Raw genomic sequence first — 14,011 nt, 5'->3', positions numbered from 1 at the left:
CAACACACTACGTAATAAGTTAACTAGTACGTCTTCTACTACTACAACACACTACTATATATATATATATATATATATATATATATATATATAAGAAATTCAATATCTGCAAACCCTCACTCAAAGGCTGCATTCCCATTACCCTTGCCCTTACCGAGTTCTTAGGCTCCATGCTTGCGCTGTGATCCAACAGCACTTGCACGCACTTGACATGGCCCCACATCGACGCCAAGTGTAGAGGCGTGTCACCATGCTATGACAAATGAAAGCCAAACGTATTCAGATTAGTTGTTAAAACCCCAAACCCAAGCGCATTTAGGTTAACTGTCGGTTGGAAAGTCCCGAACTACACGGACTGTTGCTTGCAGTCAGTTGCTACAGAGCAGCATTGGTTGATTAGGATGTGGTTGTGGCTTTCAAAGAGTCATTGGCGGAGGATAATATACACAAAACTAAATACACATTGTCATTGAAACTGGACGTGGTCATATGTTCATTTCATTTATGCGTTATGCAGATGTAGGTGGCTGGGCTTAACAGTGTCTGTGACCGTTATATCCCACTGAGTTGTCCAATCGAATGTTCTTGACACGTTTTTGACATGTACAATACCAGTGACATCAATAGTACTACATACATGCTGTCACATTGAAAGACATATGCATGGCGTTGGTGGCGATCCTGTGACTTCTGAATGCAGTTTAAAGCATCTAGCGTCAGATAGATTTACATATGCAGATGTGCCAGGTAATGCGTCAGTTGCAACGTCCTTAGATTGTACGGAGCGATAGTGTATAAGGTATATCACCAGTAATTGAATATATACCATAACTTCGCGCATAGGATTTGTCACGGATTAAGATGGATGGCGATGAGTCATAAATCAGCGAGGACAAACATGCGCAAAACGTGCTAGTGGGAGAAGAGATAAGTCTCAAGCGAATGCTCAGTCGATGGGTTTGGTCAGTCCATTAATACAAACGTACAACTAAGCACGACTACTACCACTAAATCGCATACTGCCACATTGCCGTTTCTAAGCTACTTCCGACAAACACGAGATCAACCGAGTTTAGATCTGAATGAATAACATATTATTGCATTTAGTTATGTATAGGTAAAACTATTACATCAAATAATGTATATAGTAGATGGATAAAATTAGATAGTGAAGGGACGATGGATTATAACATTTGTATATAAATTAACGGGGAACAGATTATGGTACTTAGATATTAACGTATGATAAATTAAAAATACATACATGATTGGCCGTCTGTATATTGATGTCATCTGCTAGAAGCAGCTCATCGATGGTCTCAAAATGCCCATTTGAAGCTGCGAAATGCAATGCTGTCCATCCATCCTACACAGCAGAATTATATAGAAAAAGGTACAACATAGGCCAGTGTAAGCAGGAAGTACTGTATATAACTCTGATTAAATATGTCGGAATAAAATATATCAAGCAGGGTGTCGATATAGTGCTTTATAGGAGAGATTCATTTGGGCGCAGCGATACGACGGCGTGGCGATCAGTACCTAATAGATACGGGAAGTGACAGTATGCATGCCTCTGGCACCATTGTCGAACTAGAAGGAGCGTAGGGCATGTAGCGGACGAAAGTCTCTACTATAAGTTACATAGTGAATTCGGTTCAATATAAAGTTTGCTTTGTGCGTTTCCAAATACAAAAATTCGATTGTATCAAGTGCTGTTGGGATTGAATGTGCCATGCACAAAAACCTGCGCTCAAATTGCACATACCCAATCTTCGTCGTTTATGCCGACCCCTTCATCCATAAGTTTCTTTACGGTATGTGAATCACCTTTAGCGGCGGCATCTCGCAGACTCATTTTGGAGTATATTGGGTGGGATAAGCGCAGACGGTATGGTTAAAGAGTTTCGGAATATATTGAGTGGGATAAACGCAGACGTTGTGGTAAAAGGGCGCGGCGTCGTGATGCACTTACAAACGAAGCAATTCAAGCATAAAGATGTCACCTGTCGGTGTATGTTTGATAGCAGGGTTTGTGTAGTATTGAATAATGACCAGTACGTTGAGTGTCGTATCAAGCGCTGTAGCCTGTGGCCCTGTGCATGTAGTTGTATGTATCTTTAAAAAATCCATGTACATGCCATAAATACCCAAAAAAAAAGTTTTTACAGTTGGGTTTGGCTTTGGTTACGTCATCACGGCTTTGTCGAATATTCTGGTATTAGAGATCTGGAGCATTTGGAAAAAGAACAGAAGAGATCTGGAGCATTTGGAAAAAAAACATAGAATACTCTGTTTTTGGTTATTGCTTCTTAGAGAACGTCTGATTGGTGGCTAAATATAGGTTAGGCCCTATTCGGTTATTTTATTTATTATTGTGAGGTTTGTTATTCTTACATTATTATGAGTGTTCGATTTTTCATTCTTTTTCAAATTGACAATAAATCTGCTCGGCAGCGGGCAGGCTCGGGTTGCTCGGCTGTGATGAGTCACTTTTTCTGTGGTACAATTTTATTATTATAAATATATTATCATAGCCTAAATACTATTTTTATTTTATTTAAATAGAGTACATAATACATACATACAAAATTGACAGCTATTTGTTTTAAAAAAAAACATATTCAATGAGGGGGAAAAAACCAGCAATCGCCCCTAGCGACCAATAGCATCCCGAGACAGAGCCAACTGTTTTTAGTGTTGTTTTGGCAGAAGTAAACCACTTACCAGTTACCACGCGTAACCAGTAACCACGACTCCAAGTCCACACTCCACAGTCCACAACGAGTCAACGCCACAAGTCCACGGCCCATGGATACACACTATTTTGTTCAATTAATTTATATATATAACAAACCAATATGTAGCAAATGGAATATCTACGTCCTCTCAGGACCTCAATATAAATAGCCTTCTAAATGTTCTAAATAAATGGAAAATAAATAGCGGTAGACACTAGACTCAGTGTGTACTAGACTCAGTGGTTTCCTGTTACTAGGGCCAATCACTATGCGCAGTTGCACACTGTTTTTTTTAGGGTTTAGGGCTTTTCTACCCTTTTTATTTCAACAACAATTTTATAAAATACATAATCTATAATAATAAAAATCAGTATGTAGTAGCCTACTGAATTCAACAAAGGCTATGATTTTTATTATTATCAACTACTACTAGGTGCTCGGATATCCCATTGACGGAGCACTCATATGAAGTTATACATACATATAACATAGTGGATGTATACATAATTACATACACACATCAAAAATATTTGTATGAGATTGAAATGTCTATACAATTAAAAGATCTTTGTATAAATAAGTTGCTCAACAAAACGGATAGTTTGCCATAAGAGATTTTGTACAAGTACCTGATATAATATAGCCACTTTTCTCACCTTTCGGTTACTACATCAAGCGTGCATCAACAGGAATTCCACTGAGTTGAATTCTGTGAGTTTCGTATACATTTCAATTCTATATACTTGCTACGACGAGAATCTTAAAATCATGCCAAGTATACACGACGCTGCCAAATCAGGCGACATACAAACGATCACAACTTACGTTGCTAACCACGGCGATGTGAACAGCAAAGATTGGGTATGCTGATTTTACTTGACCTGATTTTCACGATTGCAAAACTTTGTCGCACAAGTTTGGAATGGGTTTATGGTGACTTTGTATTCGCGGCAACAGATAACAAGCGTGTCAGTTGTTGAATGAAAATGTGTCTCAACACAAAACGTGAATTATGGTACGCTGTGTGCATACGTTACATCATATTGTGGGAATAGATACATGTGGTTGTGAAACACGTGCAAGTTGATTTAGTGGCAATCTGGTTACTGTTCTCCAAAACTTTATCCGCATTGTATGACTTAATACTTTCTCAAACGGAGTCGTAAATTCAAATTACTCAGAACGGATGGGGTCCAGCTCATCATGCTGCATCCGCTGGCCAGCACGAAGCGCTGCAGTTACTGATGGATGCAGAGGGAGCGGTTGTAGATTTGGCTGATAACGTATGTAGTAATCTGTGTATATCAATACTACCTTGCAAGTGTATGTATGCATTCATACATGCCTGCTGAATGTTCAAATAGTTTCAGTTTTGTCGAATTATGTGATGGCTGGTATGCGGATACACTGTTTTTTTCCGAATGTTGACAGTACCTGAGGATTGCGGGTTATGCGATTCAAAGCGTTAAGTAGAGACTATACTGGACACAAACAAAAAGGATCACATTTGCTGATATTTGCACATGCGACCACATACCCGAGTATGTGTACAACCCACAGCCATGATATATTATACCCAAAAACATTTGATTTCGTCTAGTAATTTATGTGTGTAAGTATACAACCGATACCTGTATTCATATATGTATATATGTCCACGTGTATTGGAAACCTTCCTTCCGGTGTTTTCATACACAAAATGTATCGATAAAAACACACGCACTCTTGTATATATATATATATATCTATATCTATATCTATATATATATACATACATATATATATATATATAGCATTGTCATACCATACTCGCAACTGAAAATGAGTATCGACGTAAGCATCGTCTAATGAATGTGCTCCCTCATACCAGAATATAAAGCACATGCACATCTACGTCTTTGAGTGCCCAAGTATGCAGGATAATTCATGTATTTGGAAATATATGCACTTAATCTAATTATTTGAATATATGTTTGTTTGACAACAGTACAATTTTGTATATGTACTAACACACAAATATGCCATTGGACGTATGTGTGAACTCGTATTTATATTTAACAAGACTCTGATGGCAAGATATTCTCAACGTATGCAATGAACTGTATATGTATACTTGAAATTGTAAGCATAAATGTAGATCTGAGGCTAATCAGCGGAACACATAGTTATTTTCTTAGAGTTCGATACCTAGTCCATAGTAATCAACATGATACTATGATAATATGATTGGGATTAGAGATATGGGGGATGTGTTCGCATGCGCTTCTGCAACTCGATGGCAGTGTTACTTTCTTTTGTGTGCAGTTGTGAGCTGTTCACGCCGACAGTCTAGCCAATCTAACGTTGGTCGTATACTTGAACATGGCACTGTGAAATTGTTTATCACAAGTGATGATCCTGAGCGCATCCCACTTTCATCCAGCGACCTTTGCAGAGAGCTATTATCTTGAGCATGAAGAACATAGTCATGTCTTGAGTACAGACCACATAGTCGTGCTTTTGAGTATCAATCACGGAGTGGTTTGTAATATAAGTAGCCTTTATTCCCCAGTTAGTCTTACGTTATTGATTGTTGTGAGTGATTTAACTACTACCCAAACAGCGCAGAAGTGCTCATCAGCAGTCACGCAGTGACGATATATTCTTCTCATATACCAGTTCAGTACCAATCCAACCGGGTTGACATCACTGTACACTCACTGTTGCGCTCTCAATCAATACTAACAGTACGGTGATACGGCATTGCACCACGCGTCTGAGTGGGGAAAGGTCGAGTGCATCAAAGTGCTGCTGGAACACAACGCAGGATTTGGGGTCAAAAATCAGGTTGGTCGCTGTTAACAGTGTGTCCTGAAAGTACTCTGCACAATTTAGATCAGTTATTGTGTGCCAATATCTGAAAAGTAAACGAAACTTAGAGCTACAAGATAGCCTGTATAGATAGAGCTGACTTCATATGGGGTTTGCATTATAAATACACAGATGCAGGTATGTGAATGCATGTACAACTAGGAAACATAGGCTGCTAAGCAGTTATTGGCAATGTAACTATAACTAGACGTACAGGCCATCACATGTACATCGACTTGTGAGTGTCTTGGCAGCTCATCTGCAAATAACAACCATTCTGGACTAGTGCATGTCTCCCTGGCTCTTATTAGACAGTCAGCCCCACAACTCTACAACCCTACAACCCAACAATCAAACAACTCCTATGTGTGCTAAGTACTCATATACCTTTCCAAAACTGTTTGTGTCCCTATGAATACTCATATGTGGATATGTGCACATCTAGATACATCTGCGTACAGTTCACGTACGCTATATGTACGTATGTACAAAGACCCATTGTATATATAAACACATGTTTGTGGCACATGTGTATTCGATGCGTGTACTATTGGCTTCGCCTGCTAGTTGTATCCCATCACCGTCCCGCGTAGTACAGCTCACAACTGTGTGGCTGGGCTACGGACCTAGAGAGTCATTTCTAAGCTTCATACGTCAAGTCCACGGTATAGTGTATTTATCTGAGCTATGCACACACTCCCTGTGGCGTACATTAACTTAGTTTTTCTCAGATACATACTCACACACACATACATTTTATCTACACAAACATATATATATCTATACACACATATTTATCTACACACACTCACGCAGAAAGGAAAGACTCCGGTAGACGTAGCAGGCACAGGATCATTTGGTTTGGGTTTCTACAGAGTGGATAGCGATGTCAAAACCACGTTACTCGAACTGTTTGAGGCCGAACCGGAGAAGCGACGGCTGTCTGCTATTGTATGTATTGTTGTTGTCTTCATAGTATTGTATGTTTTGTTTGTGTGGTTGCTATTGCATGTATTGTTCTTGTCTTCATAGTATTGTATGTATTGTTGGTGTTGTTGCTGTCGTATAAATTGTTGGTGTCCTTATAGTTTCGTATGTAATTATTTTAATATCCTCATTTGTGTGTAATAGTTCATCGTATATATTGTTGCTGTCGTTGCTGTCGTATGAATTGTTTGTGTCCAAATAGTTCCGTATGTAATTGATTTAATATCTTTATTTGTATGTATTTGTTTTAACATCTTTATTTGTGTGTAATAGTTCTAGTCTATTCAGTTTCAATACGTACAATTCCAGAAGGGTTGGCAAAATGTTTGTCCGTCAAATGAACTTCCACATAAATAGACAACTCGCTGCGTTGAACAGCAGATAGTTATGATCTAAACCCTGGACTACACTGACGAACAAACCCAACTACGAAAGCATACACCGATAAACGGAACATTTGAACAAATTCGGGTGTACTTACCTCTGTGATATCGGCTGCACATGAGCGACTGTGTTGCGTTTTTAGGGGTTTAGGGTTTTAGTTCGTCTGATATGAAAGGCACACTTGCTAGTTTCACTTCAGGAATACACGACATTTCACTTCAGGAATACACGACATTTCACTTCAGGAATACACGACATTTCACTTCAGGAATATACGACATTTCACTTCAGCATTCTGGAATATACGATATTTCACTTCAGGAATATACGATATTTCACTTCAGGAATATACGATATTTCACTTCAGGAATATACGACATCTCACTTCAGGAATATACGACATCTCACTTCAGGAATATACGATATTTCACTTCTGGAATATACGACATTCCACTTCAGGAATATACGACATTTCACTCAGGTTTCAGGTTGTGTAGACATTCCTATCTGACTGTTCCCGAACGACCATCAACGGTTTTAGGGTTTTAGGTTTGCGTTATCATTGTATACGTTATATCGCGCCATTCAGCAAACAGCTCCACCTGAAACTTAACGCCACACACGAAGTATTTTGGTTGTGTTCGCCTATGTTGTGTGGCTTCGACAAACCTCAAAGCGTACGAACGCACAACTACTGCACGCGTATATTCTGTATAGCTGAACTCAATCCGTTTAGAAGATGTACGGATGTAAGAGGTAGTACAAGGCGTATCCCGGGAGGGCGTATAACGCACGCGTTCGTTTCTATCGATGTACTCATCCGTCAGTACTAACAAACCATCGAACACGCAACGCATGCAGACCCGACTATCGGCTGAGAACTTCTTAGCCTTGTCAGAGATCAAACAACTGGAACACGAGGTGGAGGCTCTTAAACTAGAGATAGACACGCACAACGCAACCGTTGCACAGGCCAAGCAACAGCAAGACGTACTCAGGCGCAGCGACGATCAGCTCATGGAGACCATGGCCAACGACTACACCAGCTACATCGACAGCCAGATGGCGGTGAGTGGCCGGGTTGTGGGATGTGTGGGTTCAGAAGAGCTTGCATATGAACACGGCCCTTGAAGGTTTACGAGAGAGGGGCGAGGACTAAACCCTAAAACCCATAATGCACACGGAATACGAATGCGTATGACCCTAGAACAACTCAGAGATACAGCTGCACCATTCCATGCACTGTTTGATGGTGGCATGTGTACACGTGTACCTACATAGCGATGTGTGTTGAATGGCATTCACATCTCATACTCACCATGCAGGTCACACACGCTACGCTGTATGTCATATGATAATACATCACATGTATGAGTTATGCTAATCTGTAAGGCACATATATATTACTTTGCGAAAGCGATAACGGGACAGGTTTGGGCTCTATGGCGGTTGTGTGGTAGAAGGGCGTTGTATGAGCATTGGCAATAGTTGACACACGTATCGTGCGACCAAATAGCCCGCGAGTGTTGAAGTGTTTCTGTATATGAAGTTCATAGACATCAATATAACGCCTGTAGGTATTATTATATTGATTCTATATCATATATATATATGGATATGCATTACGTATAGACATATATATAATACCTGTATACCTATAGGGGATCCATTGTGCTCATTCACATTGTCGCCGTTGCCAGATAGCGCGCAGGCTATAAGCAATCATACATCACAGCCTTCTAAATAGGCGCATGCTTGCTTCTAGAATGTGTAGTCTTGTAGTGGGCACACGACACTACTACATATCATTCATCTGTGTACTCACACGACAACAGTATAACAACAAGCACTCAGACTACAGCACACGTCACTTCTACATATCATTCACGCATATCACACTCTAATACGCATATCACACTCTAATACGCATATCACACTCTAATACGCATATCACACTCTAATACGCATATCACACTCTAAAACGTATGTCACACTCTAACACGCAATGACTCGTCTGCACGCCCCACCGCTGTGCTGCAGGAGGTGAGGGCGGACTTTGAACGAGAGAAGAAGGAGTTTGAAGAACTAGAAAGACAGCACCAACAAGACATGGAGCAGACAAGGCTGGTCAGTGGGGGTGGTTAGTGGGTGGTGTCAGTAGGGGAGTGTTGCCCTTCACATTCCATTGACATTATGTGCTTGCGATAGATATTGTTAAGTCGTGTATGTATCTTGTGATAGATGTTGCTAGTCATGTATGTATATATGCTTGTGACAGCTGTTATTGGCCATGTATGTATATATACTTGTGGTAGATATTCTTAGTCTTTGTGTATATATGCCTGGGATGGATGTTTTTAGTCGTGTATATATATATACGCTTGTGACAGATGTTGTCATCAAAATGTAACAATACGCTCAGATTTGCCCAGTGAAACCATATAACTAATACAATTATATAACGGTATGAATACATACATCGAAACGCTACAATACACGCTTGTGCTCCCTCAGTGAAACTATCTTACCAATACATTTTTTTGAATATAGGAACATATACACATTCTCCCAGTGAACTCATATACTAATACATTTATACAACGGTAAGAATACATACATCGAAACATTACAATACACGCTTGTGCTCCCTCAGTGAAACTATATAACCAATACATTTACAAAAAGATAAGAACACATACACATTCTCCCAGTGAAACCATAGAACCAATGCATTTATATAAACGTAAGAAAATATACATCGAAACGTACAATACACGCACGCACTCCCAGTGAAACTATAGAAACCTTAGGGCCCTGTCCCAGTGTACCTTGTAGTGGACCATACCCTTTTAATCTTAGGGCTGAATCGCACCCAAAATATCTAAGCCATCGCCATTCACTGTGCGTTGATCTGTTCTTCACACAACTCAGACAATAATCAAAGAGAAGAAGCTCATCGACAACAACCTCACGGTATGTGCTATAACCAGGACAGGAGAGCCACCCGCTACAGGTCTATGACTGGCCATACTCTCCTAATACTTATGCTGTGCATGTGTCACCTGTCATTCGTCTGTTCATTTGTCACATGTCATTCGTCTGTTCATGTGTTACCTGTCATTCGTCTGTTTACTCTATTCGCCCACTCCTGGTCTCTTGCGCCAATAGCTACAACGTTCAATCGCTGTGCGTGTGTTTGTGCGTGTGCTGTTGAGACCAGTGCAAGCAATTTGGTACTACAGAGATCAGTTGGTGTGGAACCCATCAGCGTACTAGAGTACATACATTCTGGAGTGGGACGACGTAAAACTTTAACACACGCAGGTGTCGCTCACATATTCCTACAAGAGCCTGTATGTCTATATCTATAATTTTATATCTATCTATATATGTATATATATATATATATATATATATGATTTGAGGTATATTTTCTGTGTTTATTCACAGACAATCAGAGATGAATCAGACACACTAGAGAAGAAGCTTAGAGAAGAGACGAAGGTGATCAAAGCACGGGCACGCGAGCAACGGAGAGACATGGAACGAAGTCAAATGGTACGTTCTAATGTCATAGGGTTTAGGGTTTCTATTTTAATCTGATACACAACATATCAAGCAATCTGCGCGTATAGATGAATGCAGACATATTGTTTCTCAAACTAAACTGGTGTGTGCGAGGGGCACGATTCCTTCTAATGTGACAGCAACAACGGTATGAACTCAGCAGTTGTGCATGAGTGCAGCAATGAGTGTAGTTGGAATAACATTTGCATGTACATATACCAATGCATATGTACGTATACTATATACTATATGCATATACCATATACCATATACATATGTATATGTGCATGTGCATGAACCATATACATATGTAAGTGTACATGTGCATGTACCATATACATATGTACATGTACTTGCATGTGCCTGACCAGTCTCTCAATGGCGAGGCTGTTTATGAATCAGACGGACTGATGTGCATCGATTAGTTGGCTGTTAAATCCCTAAATACCCTCATAAATCTCTTAAATACCCTTAAAAGTATGCGATCCACGTGGGCCAATTCTACAGTCAATGCAATGGCACAAAAAATCATATACACGCTCCTAAATGACTAATAGTATAGCATGATATAAACATACACAGAGGTTATGGCAGACACAATCTATGACTGATAGTATAGAATGATATAAACATACACAGAGGTTATGGCAGACAATCTATGACTGATAGTATAGAATGATATAAACATACACAGAGATTATGGCAGATAATCAATGACTGATAGTATAGAATGATATAAACATACACAGAGGTTATGGCGGATAATCTATTGCAAATAGTATAGCATGATATAAACATACACAGAGGTTATGGCTGATAATTTATGACTGATAGTACAGCATGAGCGATTAACGTTTAAACGTGTATAGAACAGTGCAATATATACTCACATCACATTCAAGTGTAGACATATGAATGGCACTCCATAGCGCTCAATGCAAGCTGTTTTTGAATGGGATGCATATCTATAGATATGCATCACATTAACATTGTGCTTGAATGGGATACATATCCATAGTTGTGTATCACATTAACCTTATAGTGATACCTTTAATACGCATACATATCCATAGATGAACTTTATAGAGATACGTATGTCAATGGTTGGTTGAAATATTAACCACACTCATGTATTCGACCATACATGATTATAGAGGGACAACCCACACCGTAACTCGTAGGGTTTTGGGTTTTCATTTCCGTAGCGTTTTCTTTCCTGCACCCATCGCAGCAAGCTCATCACACATTCCCCACTGCACAATCCGTTTACTTGTGCGCAGATATGGAACTTAAACCAAAGTTTAAGTAAAAGTGACTTCGGATCGGCAAAGCGAATCCTCAGAGACCTCCACGATGCCAATGCGCCGAAGGTACACAGTGGTGTCTATTGTATCCACCGTTCGCGTTAACTTTTATTTTTAGTGTGCTGCGTACGGGATGGGTCACGTTAACGTTTATCTTTTAGTGTGCTGTGTGCGTGATGGGGTTGGATGCACATACTGACATGTGTTATTTTTGGATTGTGCCTTGGGAGTGAAGTGGGTGTTCGTTTGTCTGAGTGTATGTGCGTGATGAAGCTTTTGCACAGAGGCGATTGACCCTAAACCCTAAACCCAAGTGTAAGATGTTCATATCAATCCACAATGCCCGTCAATTAGGTCGAGCTGTCTACAGCAGTACACCATATCAAGATGTTTTGTGCAGTGTTTTGGCTGCGCAATGTGGGTCGAGGGTTTGGTAGTCCCAGTACTGGAGCGTGCAAGGAATAGTTACTACCTAGCAACAACTAAGGGACTTTGCTGCAAATCTCTGTACAAGGAACATTGCATACTAAGCGATCACATACGGAGATTTGCTTATTGGCATTGAAACTAGATATATCTATCATAACATACTATTATTTCAATGATGACTCAAACCCTCTACTATTTCTAAATCATCACTCAAACAGGAAACTATACGGCTCGCGCAGGAGCAGCTGTTTGAAGCCCTAGAAGAGTCCGCACAAAAAGTTGGAACTGGGAAGGTGGCATGAGTTTTCAAAAAAGCTTTTGAAATTTAGAACTATAGAAGTGTTTTTTGTATCACAACTGATAGGAATACAGGTGTCGAGATCGATTCCAAATTTGCACGTTCATTAAGAACAAAAGTGCACGATAAATGCCGTGTGAATTTAGGATTTGGGCGTTCAATGCGTTTACTATTTCGTAGCTATGGTGGCCAGAAACCCCGTTTGGCCAGTTGCTTTCATCACCTCTATCCGTTGCCTGAACCACTGGTGTTTTGAATTGAATGTTATCAATTCGTTTCACTGTTTGGTTAATGCCACGTGAATAACATATGTATGAATTTATTGCCCTGACACCGAGTGAGTGCAACTGGATATGCGATTCTATAGATCGAATCTGATTCCATAGAGATTTCAAACCATGACCGCCCATTTATAGGTGAACTAAATAAATACTCATTCAAAATCGTACACACCGACTTTTTTATCGATCAGAAATAAGGCCCTGCCACTTTTAGTACGATGTATGACGTCAGAAATCAGCACATGGTCGTTTTCGCTGGGCAGCGTCATGTACAGCAATAAATTATACTTAATAGCTACATCCAAGGCAGCTCTGCTTAATAGAAAAGTACGTATGGGCATAAAATCGGTCAATTTAGGCTATCGCCACGGTATAAAGTGTGGTCTAGTATAGCAACTATATGGCGGCTTTAAGTGACGATAACTACACAACGTTGTTGGTTTCAAATTGAATTACTGAACTCTGGACTGATAACCTTTGTAACTTCTACGAGCCTCAGAACGCGCTTTCATACTTGCAGAGCAACATAGGTTCTATATATAATAATATAAGGTGATGTACATACTATATATACACTCTAGATAAATAATATCTTGGTCTTCGCATGATCAATCTCCGAGAAAACAGCATTTGTTTGTCAAATGTGAATGCTCGTATGCGATGTCAGCCGCCTCAGGAGAGACATGTAGAGACGCCGTTGATGAGGTCGGAGACTGACAGTCTGGTAAGATCTGCTAAATAATGAGGGGGGTGTAACTGTGTAAAGTAAAAGGCACAGGGGTAGTGTTCACTGTTCACTGTTGAGACCTAAGAGTTCGCATGCTGTGTAATATAACTTTCTCCAATCATCACTCCTCTGTCCTCCCTACTGTGAATAACTGTGGCGTGGTGCACTACTACCGCCCCCGGCTGACCAGCTCCCAATCGCTCCTTTTCCCTTCCCTCCTACTCTCCTCACTGTCTTGTCACTGTGCTGTCGCCTGCACACAGTACACACTACACACTACTGAGTACACACTACACACTACTGAGTACACACTACACACTACTGAGTACACACTACACACTACTGAGTACACACTACACACTACTGAGTACACACTACACACTACTGAGTACACACTACACACTACTGAGTACACACTACACACTACTGAGTACACACTACAC

At 40.1% G+C, this 14,011-nt stretch overlaps 2 protein-coding genes across 2 annotated transcripts in view; one reads left to right on the top strand and one right to left on the bottom strand.

Moving 5' to 3' along the window:
* SARC_08449 (hypothetical protein) overlaps positions 1–2,101 on the bottom strand; it is an 8,430-nt gene extending 6,329 nt beyond the window's left edge. Inside the window, exons 1-3 of the mRNA XM_014297577.1 lie at positions 1,769–2,101; positions 1,265–1,366; positions 155–253 (exon numbers count right to left, since the gene is read on the bottom strand). Of these exons, the coding sequence (XP_014153052.1) occupies positions 155–253; positions 1,265–1,366; positions 1,769–1,858 (291 nt within the window). The 5' untranslated portion in view covers positions 1,859–2,101. The remainder of the gene's footprint in view (positions 1–154; positions 254–1,264; positions 1,367–1,768) is intronic.
* A 921-nt stretch (positions 2,102–3,022) lies between these two features.
* SARC_08448 (hypothetical protein) lies at positions 3,023–13,071 on the top strand. The gene is made up of 10 exons (XM_014297576.1): positions 3,023–3,602; positions 3,923–4,024; positions 5,469–5,567; positions 6,408–6,542; positions 7,824–8,030; positions 9,003–9,089; positions 9,894–9,935; positions 10,413–10,520; positions 11,810–11,899; positions 12,481–13,071. Exons 1-10 carry the CDS (start codon positions 3,510–3,512, stop codon positions 12,562–12,564), a joined length of 1,047 nt encoding a protein of 348 aa, XP_014153051.1. The 5' UTR covers positions 3,023–3,509; the 3' UTR covers positions 12,565–13,071.
* Positions 13,072–14,011: the final 940 nt, after the last annotated feature.

This window comes from Sphaeroforma arctica (genome assembly GCF_001186125.1).
Source record: "Sphaeroforma arctica JP610 unplaced genomic scaffold supercont1.760, whole genome shotgun sequence".
NCBI classification, from domain to species: Eukaryota; class Ichthyosporea; order Ichthyophonida; genus Sphaeroforma; species Sphaeroforma arctica.
This window is presented reverse-complemented; position numbering and strand designations above follow the sequence as displayed.